The sequence below is a fragment of the Muscardinus avellanarius genome (genome assembly GCF_963383645.1).
Source record: "Muscardinus avellanarius genome assembly, chromosome: 6".
Lineage (NCBI taxonomy): Eukaryota > Metazoa > Chordata > Mammalia > Rodentia > Gliridae > Muscardinus > Muscardinus avellanarius.
This window is the reverse complement of record NC_137791.1, coordinates 138,197,000-138,219,255: the sequence shown is the minus strand read 5'-3', so window position 1 is coordinate 138,219,255 and position 22,256 is coordinate 138,197,000. Positions and strand designations below refer to the sequence as shown.

The 22,256-nt window shown below is 52.4% G+C and overlaps 1 protein-coding gene across 1 annotated transcript; it reads right to left on the bottom strand.

The window, feature by feature from the left end:
* Positions 1-505: 505 nt before the first annotated feature.
* Positions 506-21,535, bottom strand: NOP14 (NOP14 nucleolar protein; the record flags this gene model as incomplete). The annotated part of the gene is made up of 18 exons (XM_080697291.1): positions 506-647; positions 808-963; positions 1,062-1,180; positions 1,676-1,823; positions 1,916-2,075; positions 3,557-3,710; positions 4,234-4,335; positions 5,402-5,537; positions 6,846-6,931; positions 7,191-7,321; positions 8,231-8,522; positions 9,219-9,347; positions 11,305-11,427; positions 12,420-12,551; positions 13,187-13,329; positions 15,107-15,248; positions 16,018-16,152; positions 21,374-21,535. The coding sequence occupies 18 exons, from the start codon at positions 21,533-21,535 to the stop codon at positions 506-508; spliced, it is 2,592 nt and encodes an 863-aa protein (XP_080553417.1).
* Positions 21,536-22,256: the final 721 nt, after the last annotated feature.

The following is a 22,256-nucleotide window of genomic DNA, read 5'->3' as shown; positions in this document are numbered from 1 at the left end:
CAACTCTTTTGTGTACTTGGTTATCAATAAAGGGTTCTTTTGCCAACCATAACATTCCATGGTCAGCTGGGCTAACAGCCAGCTTTTAGCTGACCGAGCTCAATATTGGCTGTAGCCCTTGGCTGACCGCTTAGAGGCAGAGAAGAGGATTTTATTGTTTTGCCTAAATAGGAAAACCTATTCTTATTAGCCACTATTATAGCTCTTACGAGCAGTCCAGGCTCAGTCCATCATTTTACATTTTTGAAATTCATACCACAGCAATTTTCCAATACCGGCACAACAAGGGCCCGTTACTGTCCAGTTGTGCCTCAACAGTACGACCCAAGTCGGACAATCCTGTTGTGCAAACTGGAATCACAATGTGCTTACACAGACCTAACGGTGCAGGCCACCGCAAACCAAACGTCTTGTGCAGAGCCGTTTATTGACACAAAACTCAGACAACTGATCCCAAAACACATCTCCGGAAGCACTATTTCCCCAGAGCCGCGTCAACAGGAACTCAAGGGGCGCCCGCTGCCCCCCGCGCCCGCGCCGCCTTTACAGAACCACTCGATCTCTTCCTCTTCAGAGCCTTCCATTCACCTTCCTGCGTAGCCAGGCTGTTAAAAAGCTGCTTCACTTTCCGCTTTCTTTCCGCATCCCTGGAAAAAAGAGCAAACGCCCATTTTTGGAGGAGGTTCTGGAGGAACCTCACCTTTCCCCACACGGGAACCGCAGCAGGTACAATCACTGACCAGGCTGGAGGGTGCCAGCCCCGGTGTCGGGGGACGCAGCCACACCAGGCCCCCATGCCCTCCTCACCGTTCCATGATCTCCGAGAGCTGCATCCTGGCCAGGAACTGATTGTCCTTGCGGATTTCCCGGACGGCACCTTTGAATTCCCGCCTGTGTTTGTGGATCAGCCTCTTCCGCTCCTGCTCTTCCTTGCTGCTGCCTTGTTTCCTCCCAAACTCGAGGCTGGATTGGAGGCAAGAGCATGAGGAGGCTGGAGTCCAGTGGACTGCTCGGCCCACCCTGCCCTCCAGCCTAGGCCGCCTGGCGCCCGCAGCACTCACACTTTGACCAGCCTGGGGGTGAACAGCTTGAGTGGGACGGGCTTGCTCTTCTCACACACGAGCGGCCGGTACGGCTGCTTCTGGTCCTCCATTTCCGTCAGTATGCTTCGAGACAGCTCCTGAAGAACAAGCCAAGAGCCGCGCTGCGATGGCCGGCGGCGTCCGCGCCCTTGGCTCTGGGCAGGCTGGGGCCTCCGCCGTCCCACAGGGGAAGGGAGCGGCTGCTCCAACACGGCAGCACCGTCACGGACACTGCCACCTTCAGAGGGAGGGCCCCGCGCCACAGGACAGCAGTGTCCTTCCAGCCGCCAGATCCAACTCAGTTCACGAGTTTGCAGAGTTTGCCTGTGATTTTTTTGGTGGTGCTGAGGATTAAACTCAGGGGTTCTACTTTAAGACACATTCCCAGCCTTTTCTATTTTTTTGAAACAGGATCTTGCTAAGTTGCTGAGGCTGGCCTTAAACCAGCAGTCCTCCGGTCTCAACCTCCCCATTACCGGGACTGCAGGTGTGTACTGTAACACCCGGCTTGTTCTGACTTTTAAAGCTCCAAGCTGTGACAAGAACGCCTGCTGGTGTTGGCCCGGACAGGGCCCTATGGACAGAAGCCTCACCTGGAGCTCACGGGGGCAGTTTCGGTCTGCCAGGCGCTCCGTCAGGAGGGCTCGGAGGGGCCTGACGATGGCGTGGAAGGAGGGCAGAGTGCTGTACATGACCACGCAGCGCTTCAGCAGCGACAGACACACAGCCAGGCAGGACAGTCTGCAAGAACAGGAGACAGGAGAGGCCCTTTGTTTGACCAGAGGTGAGCGGTGAAGCCACCAGCTCTCCCGCACCCTGCTTCCGGCAAGTACCTGGCGTGGTTAGCCGCGGTGGTGCTCAGGGTGCTCGGCCGGCTGGCCCAGCGCAGGGGGAGGCCTTCCCTCTGCCACGTGGCCACATCCTCTTCATCAGAGACCAGGAGCAACTCCGAATTCTTCCCGAGTGCTCTGAAAGGATGCACCAGGGTGGAACCTGAATTCCAAGTGTGACAGGATACAGGTGACCTGGATGTTAGTGGCTCCCAGGTGTGCCCACAACGCGGCCTACGCAAGTGTGGCCGGGGTGGGCAGCACTACGCCCGAGCCCCACCATGAAGAGCACGCTAGGGCGCAACACACGTGGCTCTGGGTGACTGGGTCACGACCGAGACAGACCAAGATGTTTCCCCCAGAGGATGGGGCAGCTCACAGCTGGACTAAGCAAGGGGCTGAGGGACTGTGGGCAGTGCCAGCGAGTGGGCAGAGCAGGCCTCTCAGAGGAAGGGCTTCAGCAAAGACCCACGAGGTGTGCAGGGGTTAACCCAGTCGCCACCTGGAAGAACTGCGGAAGCAGAGCCTGCTGGGGCGAGCCCGGCACGGCCAAGCAGGGGTGGCAGGGCCATCGGAGGGCCAGCCTGTCCTGGCTCTTCAGCAGCCCACCTCCACGCTAACACCCAGTGGTCTCTACCACGACACTCCCTGCATGGAGCGAGGCTTTCTCCTGGCTGCCCTGTGGTGGGGTGCCTCTAAGGCCAGCACTGAGCCAATACAGGAGCAGGTGGCGCCTGCTGATCAGGGCCACAGCGATGGGCACAGCGAGGAGGAGACTGTGCCGGAATACCACGCCCTGAAAGGACAGCCCAGGGGAGAGGCAGAACTGGAGTACCCACTAAGGCTGGGCACTTCCTGCAGGTGGGGCCGCACTGCAGCCAGGCCCCGCCAGCCCCTGGGCCTTAAGCAGCTGGAAGCGGGTCGGGCCTGAAGTCCCGCTTTTCCTTAAGTAGGAAAAGGCACCCCACGGAAAGGGCAGGCTGCCGACAGACACCAAGCAGCTCGCCATGATCCCGAGGGAAATGGCAAGCACCAAGGAATCTCCAGGAGTGCTACCCAGGAGCATGACAGCGTTACAGAAGCTGCCTGGAGCAACGGAGGGTCACACACCGGAAGATCCGATGCGCAAACCGTCTCATCAGAACACTGCTGTTCCCTGTTGGCCTCCAGAAACTCTGAGCATTGTAGAAACTGCATCGAGTAGGACGACCACGTGGAGCTATGTAAGTGACTTAAAACTGCCTTGTCACTTAGGACTGCAGGTTCGAGACCAGACTTGGCAGCACAGGGAGGTTCTCAGCAGCCTAGTGAAACCCTTTTTCAAAATAAAAAATAAAAAGGACTGGGGTGTAGCGTGAAGGTAGGACGGCCCAGAATTCAATCCCCTGCACCGATCAATGTTTACGTATCTTTGGCACCAAGCCCCGCTGGCGGGTGGCTCAGGAGGGACACATCACAGTTCACACTTGCCACACGTGGCTACTGTGCTGGACAGAGCTCTCTCCCCTTGGGATGATTTCAGAATGTGGGTGTGTGCACACACTGGTGCAGAGAAAAACTACAGGCTAAGATGGAGGATGGCATTTCAGGACTTTTGGCCTTTACTTTCTCATACGCTCAATTTTCTATAACGAATGCACTCACCTTGGCTTTGCTTGTTTGGAGTTGCTATGTAAAGAATCCCAAGAAGAAAATTAATAAGCTCCGGTATGAACCTCTGAGACAAAGACACGTACTCCAGAAAAAGGCAGCACACAAACAGGCCCTTCACCACATCTTGGAGGGACAGCACCGGGCACTGGGGAGGAAAGACAGGGCACGTCACTGCTCTGCACCTTCTGGAATGCCGCACCGGGCAGATGACCCGGCTTCCAGGAGACCGTGCATCCACTGAGCGGCACGCAGAGGCCCGCGCCCTGCTGAGGAGCACTGCGGATCCAGAGCGCTGCACACGGGCCGGCTCACCGCGGGAAGCTCGGCCCGTCATGCCCAACACAAAATGAAGCCGTCGAGCGCAACCCAAAAGCAGAAAAGCCCACATCAGACTTGGGAAGCTCACCGCTAATAAGGTTCAAAGGATGTTTTCTGAGTCACACTCTCCACATAACCTTAAGCCACTGAATCAGAACCACCCCACTCTCATGCCCCACTCCAGCCCCACTCGGGGCTGCTGACACGAGGAGCCAAGGGCGTGCTGTGACCTGACCGACCTCAGGATTCCTGACCCCGTGGGTCCTCACAGGCCCTTCAGGAGCCACCCTCGTTTGCTACCGCCCAAGGAGACGTGGGCCCGCTGCCTGCGTTTGTGAGACGGCACCCACCTTTGTAAGCAGCTGGCTCAGGCACATCAGGGCAGGGGTCACAACTGGGTGCCAGAAGTCAGAAGTTGGAAACAACAGCCCAGCAATTTTCAAGTAGATGAGCTGCAAAGAAAGCATTACTGAACAGATTCCAGGAGCGGAATGGAGTGTGTAAAAGGATGCTATGTGTGTGTAATTCCGGGGATGGAAACAGGACACTCTGCCTCCCAGCTACACCCCCAGCCCCATTTTTTATTCTTTATTTTGCAACATGTTCTAAGTTGCAGGGGGCCTCACTTAGTAGCTGAGGCTGGCCGCAAACTGGTGATCCTCATGTCTCCGCCTTTCTAGTCCTGGGATTACAAGTGTGGGTCACCGTGCTGGGTTATTTTATTCTAGTCTCATAAGTTGCTCACACTGGTTGTCCAAGATCCCATGTCCTGGGATTAGTCACGCACCAAGATACTTGGCTTTTTTTTTTTTTTTTGGTGGTACTGGGCGTGGAACCCAGGGACTTTTCTACCTTCTGGCTACACTCCCACTACGGCTACAGCCCAGCCACTTGGCTTATTTTTAACTTTAAAAAAGTAGAAGTTGGCCGGGCGTGGTGGTGCACGCTTGTAATCCCTGCACTTGGGAGGCTGAGACAGGAGGATCGCACAGGTTCGAAGCCAGCCTCAGCTACTTAGTAAGGCTTTCAGCAACTTGAGACCCTGTTTCCAAATAAAATATTAAAAAAAGAAAAAAAAGGTCTGGGAGTATAGCCCGGAGGTAGAAAGCCTCTGGGTTCCACCCCCAGTACCACCAAAAAAAAAGTAGAAGTTGCTGAGGCTCTCATTATGTTGCTAAGGCTGGCCTCAAACCCACGATCCTCCCGTCTCAGTATTATACTGAGGTTATAATAGGCACGTGCTCACCATGTACGGCATACAGAGATATCTAAAAATTATCACTCCCTTTCGCAAGTGAGGAAAGAGGACCAGGGAACTCCAAAAAAGGGCATGGGCCTCGATCCCCGGCAGTCTGGTGATGCCCCTGACTCTGCAACTCCCCACAGGCGCTCCCAGGCAGAACAGCTGAGGGTTGAGACTGGCTCCCCACCATGGCGTGAGCTCAGGAAGGGTGTGGGCCGCACCAGGAGGAACGGCCAGGGCCAGCAGGTGCCACCCGGGCCATAGTCTCTGCTTACCACGTCTAGCCCCGGAAACGCTGCCCGGCCTTTGGTCTCAATCATCCCTTCCATCTCGTGCATGGCATCTCGGAGAACAAATCTCATGGAGTCGCTTGCAGATTCAGGAAACATCTGGCAAAGGTTATATAACTGCCTGTTAGGCAGAAACGTAAGTCAGGAGAGAACGGCTCCGATAACCCAAACACTGAAAACACGCTGGCAGCTGTTTTTCTCTGTGGCCACCTGATGAGTGGGAAGCCCCTTTTCTTTGTTTGCAGTGCTGGGGTGGAACCCAGGCCCCCACATGCGAGGCAAGCACGCTACTATTGACTCACACCCCAGCCTGATCAATCTACTTTTCCTCCTATTGATGTCTGGCACATCTTCCTGGTACACAGATGATTTTTCTAATAGCGTTTTATGAAAATCTACTCATTTTTTGCCATTTCCAAAAAATCTGGTCCTAGCACCTATGTGATAGTGGTGCAAACACCCCTACTAAGCATCAGTGCTGCCGGGAGCATGCTCTACGTGCCAGCCAAGGAGCACGCTTTTTTTTTGGTGGGTCTGGGGATAGAACCCAGGGGCATTCGACCTCCAAGCTACACCCTCTGCCCAGTTTTTTATTCTTTATTTTAAAACAGTCTCACGGAGTTGCAGAGGGCCTTGCTAAGTAGCTGAGGCTGTCCACGAACCGCAATCCTCTGGTCTCAGCCTCCCAAATGCTGGGATTACAAGTGTGCGCCACCACGCCCGGCTCGCGGGGCACGCTTTGTTGACGAGCCACTTTACTCCTCGCAGGTGCCTTTCCAAGACCATCTTCCTATACACACGACGGACACTGAGGCAGCTGTGAGGTGCCCAGTAGGACACGGCCCCAAGAGCCGCCTCCAGGGCCAGGTCTTGCTGATGCGAGTGCCAGCACCCCCTCCTAAAGGACATGCTGGCCCCCAGGGACTCTTCCAGCACAGGGGACCAGCAGCAGCAGGCCACAGGTGTCTAGTACAGTGTGGGCCAGAACCCAGCCCAGCTGTGCGGGGGCTCAACACAGCCTTCCTGGCAGGACCTCTCTGGCTTAAGCAGAGCCAAGCCCATCAAAACCCAGAGGCAGGACTCACGGGGGCTCAGGTCCCCAGGGCACAACAGGACTCTCTGCCAAGTGCTCCCAACAGTACTCAACCCACCAGAGCTCTTGAAGAGCCACTGCTGAATAAACAAAAAAGTATCCATCTGATACAAAAAGGAAATCTGGAGAGTTCAAACACTTTAGAGTCAGCATGTTTATAATTAAAAGTAAGTTCCATCCTGAGGTTAGAGAGCAGCATGGTGGCCCTTGTCCGGTCCCTGTGGTGGCTTCCTGCTCTCAGGCCTGTTTTGCAAGCTCTGGGGGCATCCACCCACCCGCTGTGTTTACGACACCCAAGGACCCCACATCCCTGAGGACACAAGCATTTTTACTTACACAACCAATTTATCAATGGCTTTGAGGGCTGGCGGGTCGTGTGTCGCCAACTCTCCAACATACTCCAGAAGGAAGCCAAACAGTTTCTGCAGGAACATGAACGGGCAGCTCAGTGTGCAGCACACGCACAGTCATCAGTGTGCGGCACACGCATAGTCACGGTACTCAACTCACCTCACCAGCCGTGAGGTGGGGGACACGTGATGCCAGGGGCGGTTCTGTCCCCACAGCGAGCACACCAGCAAGAGGCAGGGAGGCCCTGGCCAAGGCCCAGGTGCACCTCAGTGCCATTCAAGCAGCTCTGACACTGCCGGTGAGACGCAACATGTCGTCATTGCTACATACCTCTAGTTTTGCTTTGTTCCCCGTGGCAAGACTGGGATGGTTGCACTTCTGAATCCTCTCCACCACCAGGAGCTGCTCTTCCACAGACCTTCCCGATAACAAGGACCTCAGGTCTTCGTAGGACTCAGGAGCTATCAAAACACAAAACAAACCTCACACCGAACACTTGACATGATAGCACAGGTAAAATTAAACACAATGCAAGGGAGATTACTGCTCTACGTTAACATTATATAAAGATAATCATTTATCTCAAACTGCCACAAAAACTACTAATGTTCTCATCTGAGGAGTCCAACACTGTTTGATCTGGGCTTTCCAGAAAGGACCCTGTACCGACAGCCCAGTGAGACGTGACCTCTGCCCTTCTTCATGAGGGAACTTGCTTCAGTGCTCACACGCCAGCCCAGTGACAGTGCTGGTTTTTAGTGCCCACACCCCAGATCAGCTGGAAGGAGACACATGATCTAAGCAGTGTCACCTGCCGAGATTCCTGCCCACTGAAGGTCATGTCCAAAGGTGGGCATGGTGGTGCACACCTATAATCCCAGAACATGGGAGGCTGAGACAGGAAGATCACAGGTTCGAGGCCAGCCATAGCAACTTAGTAAAAACTAAAACTAAAAACAGTTCAGAGGTAGAAGGCCCCTGAGTACAATCCTCAGTTACCGCCCCCACACCCCAACCAAGGTCCTGTCCATGGGGAACAGCCTTCCTTGCTAGTTATATTCTCTGGAAATATCCGTCAGTTATAATTTGGGATTGCTTACTGGAACTGGACGGCTTTTTTCTACATAGCAAACCCTACCTTCTACGTAAGGTGTCACGTGGCCGAGCAGGAGCACCCAGGTCTGAACATGAGAAGCCTGCATGGAGGCCCGGGGCTGCTGGCACACACGAAGAACGTGAAGAACTGCCCCAGAAAGGGAGTGTGGCTCGGGCACGGCCATGTGCCTGTCCACAATGCAGACACACCGCCAACAGGAAGTGTCGCAGCCCAACCCCAGGCAGCAGACCCAGGAACCCCGCCGCTCGCCTGCCTGCAAAGGTGTAGGGCAGCTCGGCCCCGGCTGCCTTTCCAGCACTCCGACCATCGCGTGGCAGTCTTTTCCCGGGAGCCCGCCGCGTGTCCCGGGGCTCGTCTTCCGCCTCACTCTCAGTGTTAGACTCCAGGTCTGAGTGGCTGTCTGGGCCGTCGCTCTCCTCCGGATCCTCCCCGCTCTCGTCTCCGCCCTCTCCATCCCCGCTCTGGGCTTCCGCAGCTCCATCCTCTTGACTGGCAGCTTCCTGGCTGTGTTCTTGCACATCTTCCTCAAAGTTCATCTTTCCATCCTACGGAGAGACCACAGAGACCATGAGCTACATTACACAAGCGGAACCGCAGCCGCAACGGTCAACTCCCTGAGAGTGCTGTGCCTGGCTGGGCGTTGTGGCACGAGCCTGTAATCCCAGCACGTGGGAGGCTGAGACTGGTGGATCCCAGGTTCAAAGCCAGCACATGGTAACTCAGCAAGACAATTTAAAAAAAAAAAAAAAAAAAAAGGCTGGGGTGTAGCTCAAACATAGAATGCTCTGGGTTCAATCCTTAAGACTCCCTCCCAAGAAAATACAGCCAGGTGTGGTGGGCCATGGCTGTAATCCTACTAACTGGCTAGATAGGAGGATCAAAGATTCAAGGCCAGCACACAGTAGCTTAGGTTGATATTCAAAATAAGAAAAGGGCCAGGCATGGTGGCGCACACTTGTAGTCTCCTGCGCTTGGGAGCCAGAGACAGGAGGATCGCGCAGGTTTGAAGCCAGTCGCGCTGGCTTAGGAGACCCTGTTTCCAAATTTAGTCTGGGAGTGTAGCCCAGAGGTAGAAGGGTTCCATCCCCAGTACCAGCAAAAAAAAAAAAAAAAAAAAAAAAAAAGAAGAAGAAGAAGAGGGGTCTGGGGTCTAGTTCAGAGCTGGACTGCCCTGGGTTTGACTCCCAGTACCACAAGACAAACAGAAGGGAGAGAGAGGAAGGCGGGGGACAAAGCCCCACCCTGTAGGAAAGCAAGCGCCTGTCATCTTGATCCAGGACGAAGCCGTCGTGTAAGTCATCTGCTGACATGTGTTTTGGCTTCTTCACGTTTTCATCATCCTTCCCAAGCATCCTTCGAAGCCTTTCAGCCTGAGCAGGAGGGAAAGAGCGGTCAGTGTGCCAGTGGTGCGGCTGTGAGGGGCCTGCACCCTTGCGAGACAGCGGGGCGGCCAGCCGACTTTCTGCCTGCAGTCTTCAAAACACGAGGTCAGTATTAGGGGAGCCTTCCTTATCTACCAATGAGAGACCGAGCAGCACGTGGTGGCGCACACCTGCAATCCCAGTACTGGGAGGCTGAGTCAGGATTGCACTTTGCGTTCTAACCTTAGCAGCTTGGGCCCATAGCAATTTCTCAAGATCCTGTTTCAAAATAAAAAATACAACAGGGCTGAGAGTGTAGCTCAGAGGCAGAATGCCCTCTGGTTCAATCTCCAGCACCACTACAAATAAAGGAATAAATAAGGAAGATAAACTGGCAAATCTTGGTGACCACAAGGAAAAAAGACCTGTTCTCAGCTCTTGCTGCCACCCCAAGCATAGCTCCTATCTGCTGTACTGACAGCAGAGGAAGGACAGCACCTAGGAGGCCAGCTCAACATCTCACGCCTGCACCACCCAGGGGGGACGAGCTGTGTGAAGAAATGTCATAAAACCAGGCAGGAGGGCCAGCGGCGCATGCCCTGAATCCCAGAGCCTGGGAGACCTCGGCTCCAGGCCAGCCCCAGCACTTTAGCAAAGCCTCAACATCTTAGACAGACCTTGTCCATCAAACTTAAAAAATAAAATAGGAAGCTGGGCGTGGTGGCACACGCTTGTAATCCCCATGCTTGGGAGGCTGAGACAGGAGGATTGCGCAGGTTCGAAGGCAGCCACGCACGCTGGCTTAGGAGACCCTGTTTCCAAATAAAAATGTAAAAATAGGTCTGGGAGTATATCCCGGAGGTAGAAGGGCTTCCAGGAACCCCAGTACCACCACCAAAAAAAAAAAAAAAAAAAAAAAAAAATATATATATATATATATATATGTCTGGGAGTGTAGCCCGTGGGAGTGTAGCCTGGAGGTAGAAGGGCTTCCAGGAACCCCAGTACCACCAAAAAAAAAAAATAATAATAATAAAATAAATAAATAAATAAATTAGCGTTGGGAGTGTGGTATGGAGGTAGAATGCTTCTGTATTCAATCCCCAGCAACACACAAATAAAAACTCCAGCCATCTGTAGAATAGTATGTCTCTTTTTCATTTATACTTTAATGTAATAAGATTAAAAAAAATTTTTTAACGTGTAGAAAAAAATTAGAATGTAATACAGTCACTAGATTGATAACAGCTATTATGGAATAGAGAAATTATAATGACAAATTTTTATTTTGTGTGCCAGGTATTACTTGCATATTATTTCATATTTTTGCTTTTGTAATTAGAAATAAAAAGAAGCCTGGTGTGGTAGCCCACGTTTGTAATCCTGGCATTTGGGAGGCGTAGAATTGCAATTAGCAGCCAGCCTCAGCTACTTAGACCCTTTGCAGCTCAGTGAGACCTTGTTTCAAAATAACTAAAAAATAGGGGGGGGGGGTATGGCTCAGAGGCAGAATACTCCTGGGTTCCATCTCCATCAACAAAATGAAATAAAATAAAAAAGATACTTATAGGCATATAAAAGTGAACTTTAAGTATAATATATTGTAGCCAGGTGTGGTAGTAACTGCAGCATTCAGGAGGCTGAGACCCAGGAGGGAGAGAGGGAGGGAGGGAGGGAGTTCAGGAACAGTCTCAGCGACTTAGTGAGGCCCTCCACAACTTGGACCGCTTCAAAGTAAAAAATAAAAAATAGGGCTGAGGGTGTAGCTCAGAGGTCGGTCAAATGCCCCTGGGTTCCATCCCCACACCAGACAGACAGACAGACAGACAGACACACACACACACACGCACGCACGCACGCACGCACGCACGCACGCTAAGTCTTCGTTCTGCCTTTCCTGTTTGGGATGTCTGCTTTGTGGACAGGCACTCTGATTAGGCCTCCCGCTGGGCTACAGGCACCATACCTCCAGCTTTCTGAGCCGCGCTTGCTCCTCCCTGGCCAATTCCTCTTCGGTTTTCATCCTGTTAGAGGGCTGTGCCTTCATTTCGAAGCCAAGCTCACGAACCATCATATCATATGCATCAGGCTAAGAAGACACATTGTGTTAATATTTCCTTTTTAATCCAAAGAAAAGATCCATGCAGCTGGCTTCCTGATACATTCCAGTAATGGCTAGACATAATTACAAAAGACAACAGGAGTGCTTTTCTGAAGAGAAAGCTAATCTCCTCAGCTTTGAGGACTGGGAAGTCAGTTGAAACTTTGATCACATGAACTCTTTTTTGCTTTTAAAAAATTATTTTAGCCGGGCGTGGTGATGCATGCTTGTAATCCCAGCATTTGGGAGGCTGAGACCAGAGGATCCCAGTTCGCAGACAGCCTCAGCTATTCAGTGAGGCTCTCCACAACTTAGTGAGACCCTGTTTCAAAATAACGAATAAAACATAGGGCTGGGGGTATAGCTCAGTGGTGTTCCAGGGGAGAATGCCCTGGGTTTGATCTTCAGTTAAAAACAACAACAACAAATTCTAAAGCTAGGCATGGTTGGTACATGTATGTAATTCCAGTACTCTTAAGGCTGAGACAGGTATTGTAGGTTTAAGGACAGCCTCAGTAAACAGTGAGACTTTTTAAATTTAAATTATTTAAAAAATATATATAGCTGGGCGTGGTGGCGCACGCTTTTAATCCCAGCTCTTGGGAGGCTGAGACAGGAGGATCGCGCAGGTTCAAAGCCAGACTCAGCTCTCAGCAACTCAGTGAGACCCTGTTTCCAAATAAAATATAAAATCAGTGTGGGAGTGTAGCCCATGCCCACCTGAAAGCTGGGTGTGGCGGCTCACACCTGTAACCTTAGTACTCAAGAGGCTGAGACAAGAGGGTCCTAAGTTGGAGGTCAGCCACAATAGCTTACACCTTTACATAATAAAAAGGGCTGGGGTAGAGCTTGGAGGTAGAGTGTCTCTGGATTCAAGAAAAAAGGAAGATAGAGAAGAGGTCAGGTTGGACTACAGGCTTGTCCTAATAGGAGACCAGTGTGCTGGCCTGAGTCGACAGGCAGGTTCACGTAATCCCCACCTTGGGCTTCTCTTTTTCTTTCTTCTCTGACTTGGGTGTCTTGTGTGAGAGGAGAGTCTGGATTTCTTTCCAGTCTTGGTCCAGCTTCTCTGTGAGCTCAAGGGCATCTTCTCGTTGAGCCTGTCTCTCCCTCTGGAGGAAAAAGACACCCACCCCACAATTATTGCTGGACTTAACCAACCAAGAACACGCGGCAACCACTCAGTCAACACAAACATGTCCTTGGGAAGAGACCAGGACAGTCAGAATGGCCTTGTGAAGCCACCAAGTCTCAGCAGATGGCCATCCAGCACCACTCGACACCAGGACGCACCGGGAACATGAGCAGCTTGCTGGAGAATAAACAGTGCTGCCTTGGAGATCCAGACAGGCCAGCACGGCCCCAACCCCTTCACGAGGGCTGCTTGAGGGCCCCTTCAAAACAAATACTCTTAATAACTTCATTTAAAATATTAAATTCAAGCCGGCCGTGGTGGTGCACGCTTGTAATCCCTGTACTTGAGAGGCTGAGTCAGGAGGACCACAGGTTCAAGGACAGCCTCAGCAAGTAGTGAGCCTTCTACAACTCAGTGAGACCCTGTTTGAAAATAAAAATCAAGAACAGGGCTGGAAGAGTACCTCAGAGGCAAAATGCCCGAGTTCAATCCCTAGTAACCCCCCCACACACACACACTAAACGCAACCTAACAACATTCATGGAGAAAAGCACGAGAGCACGTGTTGGTGTGTGCTGGCCTGCTCCACAGAGAACACAGGCCCAGCCCTACCTTCTCTTGCTTGGACTTGGCAATGAGCGCTTCGATCAGGTCTTTCCGTGACTGCGGCCTCTCTCCGTCCTCGCCGTCCTGCTGAGAGGGCCTCTTGTGAAGCAGCCCGCCGCCACCTCCGAAGTGGGCCGCCGTCAGCTCGGCTGGACACAGAAGGCAGCGTGAGGACCGGCCCGGGCTCGGCCAGCAGTTTTGCAAGAGAAGCTTTGAGAATTCCACATCCAAGAAGAAACACACACGACAGCGTGAGACCAAGGGCACACTGGCACCTGCTGTCCCCGGGCATCTTGCAAACACGGCAAATGGCCTTCACCTGCGCAACCAGTCTTGCCCATCCAGCCCATGGCTGTGCCACCGCCCAGGCGGGTTGACAGCCCTGCAGCAGCCCTTGGCACCCGTTCTCTCACCCCTGTGTCCACAGGTGCCCATTCTCTGTAAGTCCGTCAACGACGGGATGGATGGCACGAAGGCCTGCGGGGTCCCCGGCTCTGCCTGGCTGCGGGCACCCCCTCCCACGCCCTCTGGTTGAACCCGCTGTCCCTCTGTGCGGCGCTCACGGCTCGCATGGCTCGACTCTGCCCTAATGCCACCCTCTCAGGTGTCAGTCCTGTCCTGGCTTATTTTGGCAGAACTTAATGATATACCTTGCTTTCTGTCTGCGTCCTCAGTATAAAAGGAGCTGTAGGAGGGTACCCTGTCAGAACAGTTGGTTCTACACTCACAGGCCGCCTTAAGTCCTAAGCCTTTGCCCCTGGGTTATCCAGATATCAGAAGGCAGCCAGAGCCGGGCGCAGTGCTGTGTGCCTCAATCCTGGCACTTGGGAGGCGGGTCACAGGTCAAGGGCAGCTTTAAAGGGCTGAGGGTGTCGTTCAGAGGTTAGGGGCCCTGGGTTCAGTCGCTGGAAGCCCCCCTGGCCCGCACACACCAAAAAAGTAAATAAATAAAAGGCTGCCACGGGGCTTTAAGCCTTAGCTTTCTAGGCACTAACAAGACAGTGCTTTGAGAGTCAGTCTTAGCTTTGTGTGCCTTGTTCTAAAGATGCTAGGAGACGGGACATGCCCTTAACTTAGAAGGAATGCCAGCCAGGCAGTACCCCACCTGCGACCTTACTACCACGGCCAAGATGATCAGGCGTGAACTTGAGTGCTCAGCTTAGTCCAGTTGTTTATTGATGGTAATAAAAGGCAAGACAATCTGTCTCATGCTATCACCTGCAGATACAAGGCTCAATAGTATTTCCTGAACAAAAGTGCCGTAATTGGTCCCAAAGTAAATACTAAAATTGGCACAAACATTAAGTCAGAATAGTAGGGAGAAAAGTGGTACAGCTCAGTGTAAAAGAGTTATCATATGAATCAGTGTGGTAGCTTCATCCACAGCTCTGACACACACACACACACACTCTCTCTCTCTCTCTCTCTCTCTCTCTCTCTCTCTCTCTCTCTCTCCCTTCCTCCCTCCCTCCCCCTCTCCCTCTCTCTCTCTGGCACATGGATAAAATAAGCTATTGTAAAGCACAAGTAAGAAAATGGATACTACCGGGCATGGTGGCGCACACTTGTAATCCCTGCGCTTGGGAGGCGGAGACAGGAGGATCGTGCATGTTCAAAGCCAGCCGCACTGGCTTAAGAGGCCCTGTTTCCAAAACTAAAAAAATAGGTCTGGGAGTGTAGCCTGGATATAGAAGGGCTTCCAGGAACCCCAGTACCACCAAAAAAAAAAAAAAGAAAATGGATACTAAAGTGCTTTCTGGCCCATAAAAGCATCTGCCTTATACTGTTGCAAAGTTCTGAAACTTAAAAGTTTCATGTTGAATTTGTCAAGAGGTGAAGCTTTATTGTGACAGCTTTTTCCAGGTCTCCAAGATGAGCAGGAAAGTCCAGCAGGGAGACAGCCCATTGCCCAGCCTCCCGCCTTACCCGACAGCACGCCTCGGTCCTCAGCATCACTGTCGCTGTCCACAATGTCGTTGTGCTTTTCGATGTCTGCCAAGGACTGGCCATAATGAGTTAACTCTTCATCTTCATTTAGGTTGTAGATGCTTTTTTTCTCATGATGCCGCTGAAAGAAGAAGGGAAAATCAGTTTCCTAAATTATCACATTCACTTCCTAGCAAAAACTACTTTTTCCTTCATATGTGAAATATGACAATGTCTAAGCCTAACTGGCCTTAAGCTTATTCTACATCTTTCTTTGGGGTGGAAGTACTGGAGGTGAGCCCAGAGGCATTCTACTTCCAAACTACACCAACAACCCTGGTTTTTTTTTTTTTTTTTTTTTTTTGGTACTGGGGGTGGAACCCAGGGGCTTTTCTACCTCTGGGCTATACTCCCAGACCTATTTTATATTTTATTTGGAAACAAGGTCTCACTAAGTAGCTGAGGCTGGCTTCAAACCTGCAGTTGTCCCTCTCAGCCTCCTAAGTGCTGGGATTACAGCCGTTGCCACCATGTCACTGAACAGTGACTTCATATAAACAGAACTCCCAGGGACGAATTCTGGGTAAGTCAGTAGGCCAGGCCAAACCACTGGGAAGTCAGTCTCCCGTCAGCCGTGCCCCTCGAGCTGAAGATGGCGCCTGAGTTAAGAATTCCAAATGACCTAGTCACCATCTGCTCTAAGATAGTTACCCACTCAGGACTAGTATTTGCAGAATGGTTCCTCTTTGTCCAAGCAGACAAGAGATAGGTCTGGAGATGGAGACCAATTTCCAACACCTGGCAGGCAAGTACTCGTAAAGGTGTAAACGAACCACATGGAGAACAGCCTTCTCCTTGGGCCTGGTTTTTGCACAAATTTACGGCAAGAATTCGCCAATTTCCCTCCATACCTGTTGTTCCAGAGCGAATCTCTTCATCATCTTTTCCTCTGGAGTTATATTGCTATTATACTCCCCAAAGCGTTTATCTGTAAACACATTGGATTTATTCCTTTCTTTGTACTCCTTCAGTAAAGTCTGGGTACGCTGAAAAACAGATCATAAATAATTAATACCAAAAAATTCCAGCAATCTCCACTAAAGGTGACATCAGAACAATGTACTCAGCTCAGAGCTGTGCACTGTGACGTCAAGACCACCCACGAGCTGCTTTCCCGCCGCAACAGCTGTAGGGAGAGAACCTTGAGAAAAGCCAACTCATTCTGAGCAATAATTGGAAAATTATTTTCCTCTTCAGAGTCTACTTGTTGGTGCCAAAAGAAAAGTGTATAAAAGCATAACAGTTAAGCTAGGGGCACTCAACTGTTTTTCCAACTGTGGCAGCAGTCTTATAAATTAAAGTGTTTACTTTAGGCCTGATTCACTTGGAAAAATAGAATAACTTTAGATCTCTTCTTGAGAAACTTACATCTTTTTCACCTCTTCATGGAAGAGGGGATTTAATTCCTACTGAAGGTATCCCTGGGAAAAGTACAATTGTGCTTTCATGTGCGATGGGGCATGCTTCCACTTTATTTTCTTGGTATGGTAGATTGAACCCAGAAGCATCCTAGCTCCAAGGTACATCCTCAGCCCTAATTTTTTTTAAATTTATTTTGAAATAAGGTCTCACTAAGCTGTGAAGGGCCTCACTAAGTTGCTAAGGCTAGCCACTAACCTGTGATTCTTCTGTCTCAGCCTCTAGAGTACTGGGATTACGAGCATGTGCCACCATGCCTAGCTTGTTTCTTGTTTTTTTTCTTTTTTTTCAGTACTAGGGATGAAACCCAGGGTCACTCTACCTCTGAACTACACACCCAGCCCTATTTTTTATTCTCTATTTTGAAGCAGGGTCTCACTGAGTTGGAAAGGGCCTCACTAACTAGCTGAGGCTGTCCTTGAACCGAGATCCTCCTGTCTTAGCCTCCCAAATGCTGGGATTATAAGCATGTGCCACCATGCCCGGCTCCTTGTACTTGTTCAAGCGCGCGCGCGCGTGTGTGTGTGTGTGTGTGTGTGTGTGTGTTGCTGGGGATTTAACCCAGAGGCATTCTACCTCCGAACTATATTCATTCCCAGCCCTATTTTACTTTTTTGTTTTTTTTTGGAAACAGGGCCTAAGTTGATACAAGCCTCACTGAGTTGCTGAAGCTGGCTTTGAACCTATGATGCTCCTGTCTTAGTCTCCCAAGTACCGGGATTACAGGCATGGGCCACCAGACTCAGCTTGTTTCTTTTATTCTTTAGGGATTCCTGGGCACGCTGAACATACATCTATAAGAGGCTCAGACCAGGACCCGAGGGGCCCAGAGTTACCCAGGATGGACACATCATTAACCCTGGGATGGACAGCCAGTGGATACAGCCCCTGTACCTCTGCCCCCACCTCACAAAGGCCTGGGAGCTGCAGTCCAGACAGTAAACATGGAGTCCCACCAGCTTCACTGCCTCCTAGCAAGGACTTTGGAAGGTGCTTACTCCCTGTCCCCGGTGGCCACAGCTGTTAACAGAGACACCTAGCCCAAGTGAGTTAGTCAGACCACTGAGGACAGAGGCGGGCAAAGGGCAACTGCATGTCTGTAGTATACACGCTTGCGTCCAGCTTTGGATCTTAACCATGCCACTTCCAGTCACACGGACAGCACACCTTTTTCCAAACTCGTTTTTTTTTTTTTTTTTTTTTTTGTGGTACTGGGGATGGAACCCAGGGGCACTGTACCTCTGAGCTACAACCCCAGCTCTACTTTGTAGTCTTTTATTTTTGAAACAGGGTCTCAATGAGTTGCAAAGGGCCTCGCTAAGAGGCTGTCTGTGAACTGCCATCTTCCAGTCTCAGCCTCCGGAATGCTGGAATTACCAGCATGTGCCGCCATGCCCAGGTCCAATCTTAATACAATGCCTGGCCCATTATAAGAAATCAGTATGAAGTTGGGCGTGGTAGCGCACCCTTGTAATCCCAGCATTTGGAAGACGGAAACAGGAGGCCTGCGGTTCATGGATTGCATCAGCTACTTAGTGAGGCCCTCCGCAACTCAGTGAGACCCTGTTTCAAAATAAAGAATAAAAAATAGGGCTGAGGGTGTAGCTCGGAGGTAGAATGCCCCTGGGTCCCATCCCCAGTACCAAAAAAGGGAAAAAAACAACAGTATGTATACTAAAAACTGCATTTTTATTTGTTTGGGCACTGGTAGAGACTGAACACAGGGCCTGTGCGTGCCCAGCAAGTGTTTTACCACTGAGCTACATTGCTTACATGATGTTCCCTATGTATTTTAGGCAATGTCGGAGCTGCCCAGGCTGGCCTCCACTTGCAGTCCTGCTGCCTCAGCCTTCAAAGTAGCTTCCATTACAAGTGCTTGCCAGACCCCTAAAATCCCTATTTGAGAGGCTGAGGCAGGTGCCCACAAGTCAGTGAGACCTTGTCTCAAAATAAAAAGGGCTGGGGACATATAGCAGTGGTAGAGCAACCCTGGTAACCTCTAGTAACACACACACACACACACACACACACACACACACACACACACACGGAGGAAGAGAGGTTTTTACTAGAAAGTGAGGTATTTTACTAACTCGTGGTACTGGGACTGCCCCTGCCCTCTTACTGCTACCCAGAGGTGCTGCCCCAAAGTTCTACGATTAACTAGAAGAGAGAAGATAATCGGGACAACCCGTTTACTCTCAAAGGGTAGATGCCTCTCGCACAGGCCCTGTGTACTTACACAGAAACCCAATCGGACCCAACTGGGTGGCCTGCTGTTCCTTCAGACAGCTTTGAGCTCTGACCCCTTCCTCACTCACACTCTTCACAGGGACACTGTGCCTTCTACCCACCCTCCCAGTGCTGCCACTCACCTGGCACAGAATGCAGGTGGCTCCTTCTGTGAAGAGTTTCTGCCTTTAATTATATACTTTCTCCTGACAGTGATCTCAGAAAACATTCAGGTTCTACTTCTGATTCCTTCAAATATTTTCATTTCTACCATGGGCCAAGCACTGGGAGCTCCAAGAGGGGTTGCAAGCCCTCCTGCTGGACACTAGGGGTCCGAGCAGCCTGCCCTGTGTGGGCCGTGGGGCAGGGGAGCCAGAAGCGGTGACTGATGCTGTGGCTGTAGCATAGAGGGGTCCTGGGTGTAATCCCCAGCACAACCTCCTCTGACTCCCAAATGAAATGTCAAAAAAGTGGCAACGAGCCGGGTGTGGTGGCGCACGCTTGTCATCCCCGCGCTTTGGAGGCAGAGACAGGAGGATCACGCAGGTTCGAAGCCAGCCGCGCGCGCTGGCTTAGGAGACCCTGTTTCCAAATAAAAATGTAAAAATAGGTCTGGGAGTGTAGCCCGGAGGTAGAAGGGCTTCCAGGAACCCCAGTACCACCACCACCACCAAAAAAAAAAAAAAAAAAAAAAAAAAAAAAAAAAATGGCGACGAGCTGGCCCTTTAGTCACTGTGGGAGGCAAGGCAGGCCTTTTTGGACAAACTGCAAAAAGCAAAGCAAGCACAACAGGTCGAGGTCTGACTGAAGAAATCAGAGAATGCTAAGACAAGAAATCTAAAAATAACTGTAGTCAGAGACCCCTTTCCATGCACTAAAGGAACACTTTACGTCTCAGTGCTCACCCTGCCACGCCTACCCTGGAGATGGTAGTGCTGGATTCTTAATCCAGGTCAGTTACTTGTCTTCCTTATTATTCCTTGTAGTAAGGATATTTCCTTGTAGTAAGGATACTTCCTTGTAGTAAGGATATTTCATTTGATTCAAAGATCACCTGGATTGCATACGAGGTGACATAATACAGGTTACAAGTACTTGAAGTAGGTTAATACCTATTCTCCCCAGCAGCCAAAACATGGCATACCCATAAGCACTCAGTGTAGCATCAAGGCTATACACAGCCATTTAAGCCTGGACACAGCCAGGTGTGGTGGCGCACCTCCCATTCGGGAGGCTGAGACAAGAGGATGGCAGGTTCAAAGCCAGCCTCAGCAGCTTAGTGAGGCTCTCAGCAACCTAGACCCTGTTTCCAAATAAAGTATAAGATAGGTCTGGGTGTATAGCCCGGAAGTAGAAAAGCCCCTGGATTCCACTCACAGTACCACAAAAACAAACAAACCTGAATACAAGCTCCAGCCTCACCAGGTGTGTGATCTTGAATTCACTCCTTTCTGGGCCTTAAAGTCTTTATCAACCTACTAATGTGTATTCCTCAGAGTAACCAAAAGGTTTTTTTTTTGGGGGGGGGGGGCTGGAGATGGAACCCAGGGGCATTCTACCTCTGAATGACACCCCCAAGCCCTAATTTTTATTATTTTTGAAACAGGGTCTCACTGGGTTGCAAAGAGCCTAGCTAAGTAGCTGAGACTGTCCTCGAACTGCGATTCTCTGGTCTCTGCCTCCGGAATGGGAAGATTACAAGTGTGCCACCCACCATGCCAGCCATAAGTACTGTCTTAAAAGATGAACCTGGCCAGGCACAGTGGAACATGACTATAACCCCAGTAATTGGGAGGCTGAGACAGGAGGATCGCCGGTTTGAAGCCAGCCTCAGCAACTTAGCAAGGCTTTGTTTCAAAATATAAAATTAAGAGCTGAGAATGGTGGCGCACACTTGTAATCCCAATACTTGAGAGTCTGAGACAAGAGGATGCAAGTTCAAAACCAGCCCCCGCAATTCAGTGAGGCTGTCTGCAACTCAGCAAGACTCTGCTTCCAAATAATAAAATAAAAAGGTCTGGGCGGTAGCTCCGAGGTAGAGGCCCCTGGGTTCAAACCCCAGCACACACACACACCCTTCCTGGGGGGTTGGGGTGGGGAGGTCACAGGTAGAACGCCCTGTACAAAGACAACCTGTCTCAGTAGGTGCTCAGAGGATGTCATGTGAGCTGAATTTGAAAGGAAGGTACAGAACACTCTGGATCGGGGCTACAGGCACAGGAAGATCGAAGGTCGTGACACTTTCCACAGAAGGCACTATTTCCTGTGCTTCGGGGAGGGACATTCTTCAAGTATTATCCCACATGATCCATGACCATGGACCCCAAACTGCCAGAGCTGTGTCTAAACCCGAAAGGTGGGAAGGAGGCAGCTCGCGACGACCGGAGGCGCCACGGGGCGCACCCGTGCGGAAGGTCTCCCGGAGTGGCGGTCGCTGCAGCTCGGAAGGTAAAACCCACGCCGTGTGCCGACCGCGGCCCCGACCTACAGACGAGGGCGAGGCGACGCGAGGCCCGCGCCGGCCCCGGCCGCCCGAGGCCCTCGCCCGGTCCCTACCTTCTGGAGCGCCCGCGCGCGGGCCACGCCGGGCAGCCCCACGTCGTGGCGCGTCTTTCTGCCCAGGACCTGGAACTTCTGCCGGTTCACCTTCACTTCGAACGGGTTGGGGCTGGCCTTGGCCGGGCCTCCGCGCGCCCCCGCCGGCCTCGCCTTTCCCATGGCGCCCGCCTCGCCGCCACCCGGGCGCGGGCGCCTCCCGGCCCTGGGGTCCGCTGAAGGAGGCGGCGATCTGCGAGGGCCACAGCAGGCCGCGGGGAGGCTCGCCGGGGAAACGCGCGCCGGGCGGCGCAGGGAAGCCGCCCGCCAGCCTCGTCTCGCGATACGTGCGCGGGCGCCGGGCTCTCTCGAGAAGTGGACTCGTCCCGGAAGACGCCGACGGCTCGGCGCGTGCAGCGTGGGCCGAGAGACTACAACTCCCAGCAGGCCACGCTCCCGCGGCCTCCCGGCGCGGGGCCTTCTGGGAGCGGCGGTGCCTCGCCCGGCCGCAGCCGCCTCCGGCGCGGCCACGAGGGGAGCGCTTGGGCGCCCTCTTCTGGGAAGCCGTTGGCGGGGAGCCTGCCGCGGTGCCCGGCCGCCCGGGCCGGCGATGAGGCGGAGGGGAGCCCGAGCGACGGCGCGGCGGCGGTGACCGCGGAGTCCGGAGCCCGCGGCCAGGCCTCCGGGGACCCTCGCGCCGACGGGCGGCGCCCCGGGGCCCTGTGCCGGGCCGCACTAGCCCGCGGCGCCCGGCGAGGGATGCGCGGAGGCCGCGGCGGCGGCTCCCGCGTCCCCGCCCCCCAGGCCTCCCCTGCCTCGGCCCAGCCCAGCCCGGGCGTCGCGGCGGCGGCGCCGGCGGCGGCGGCGGCGGCGGCGCCGGCGGTGGCCGTACCGCCGCCGGCGG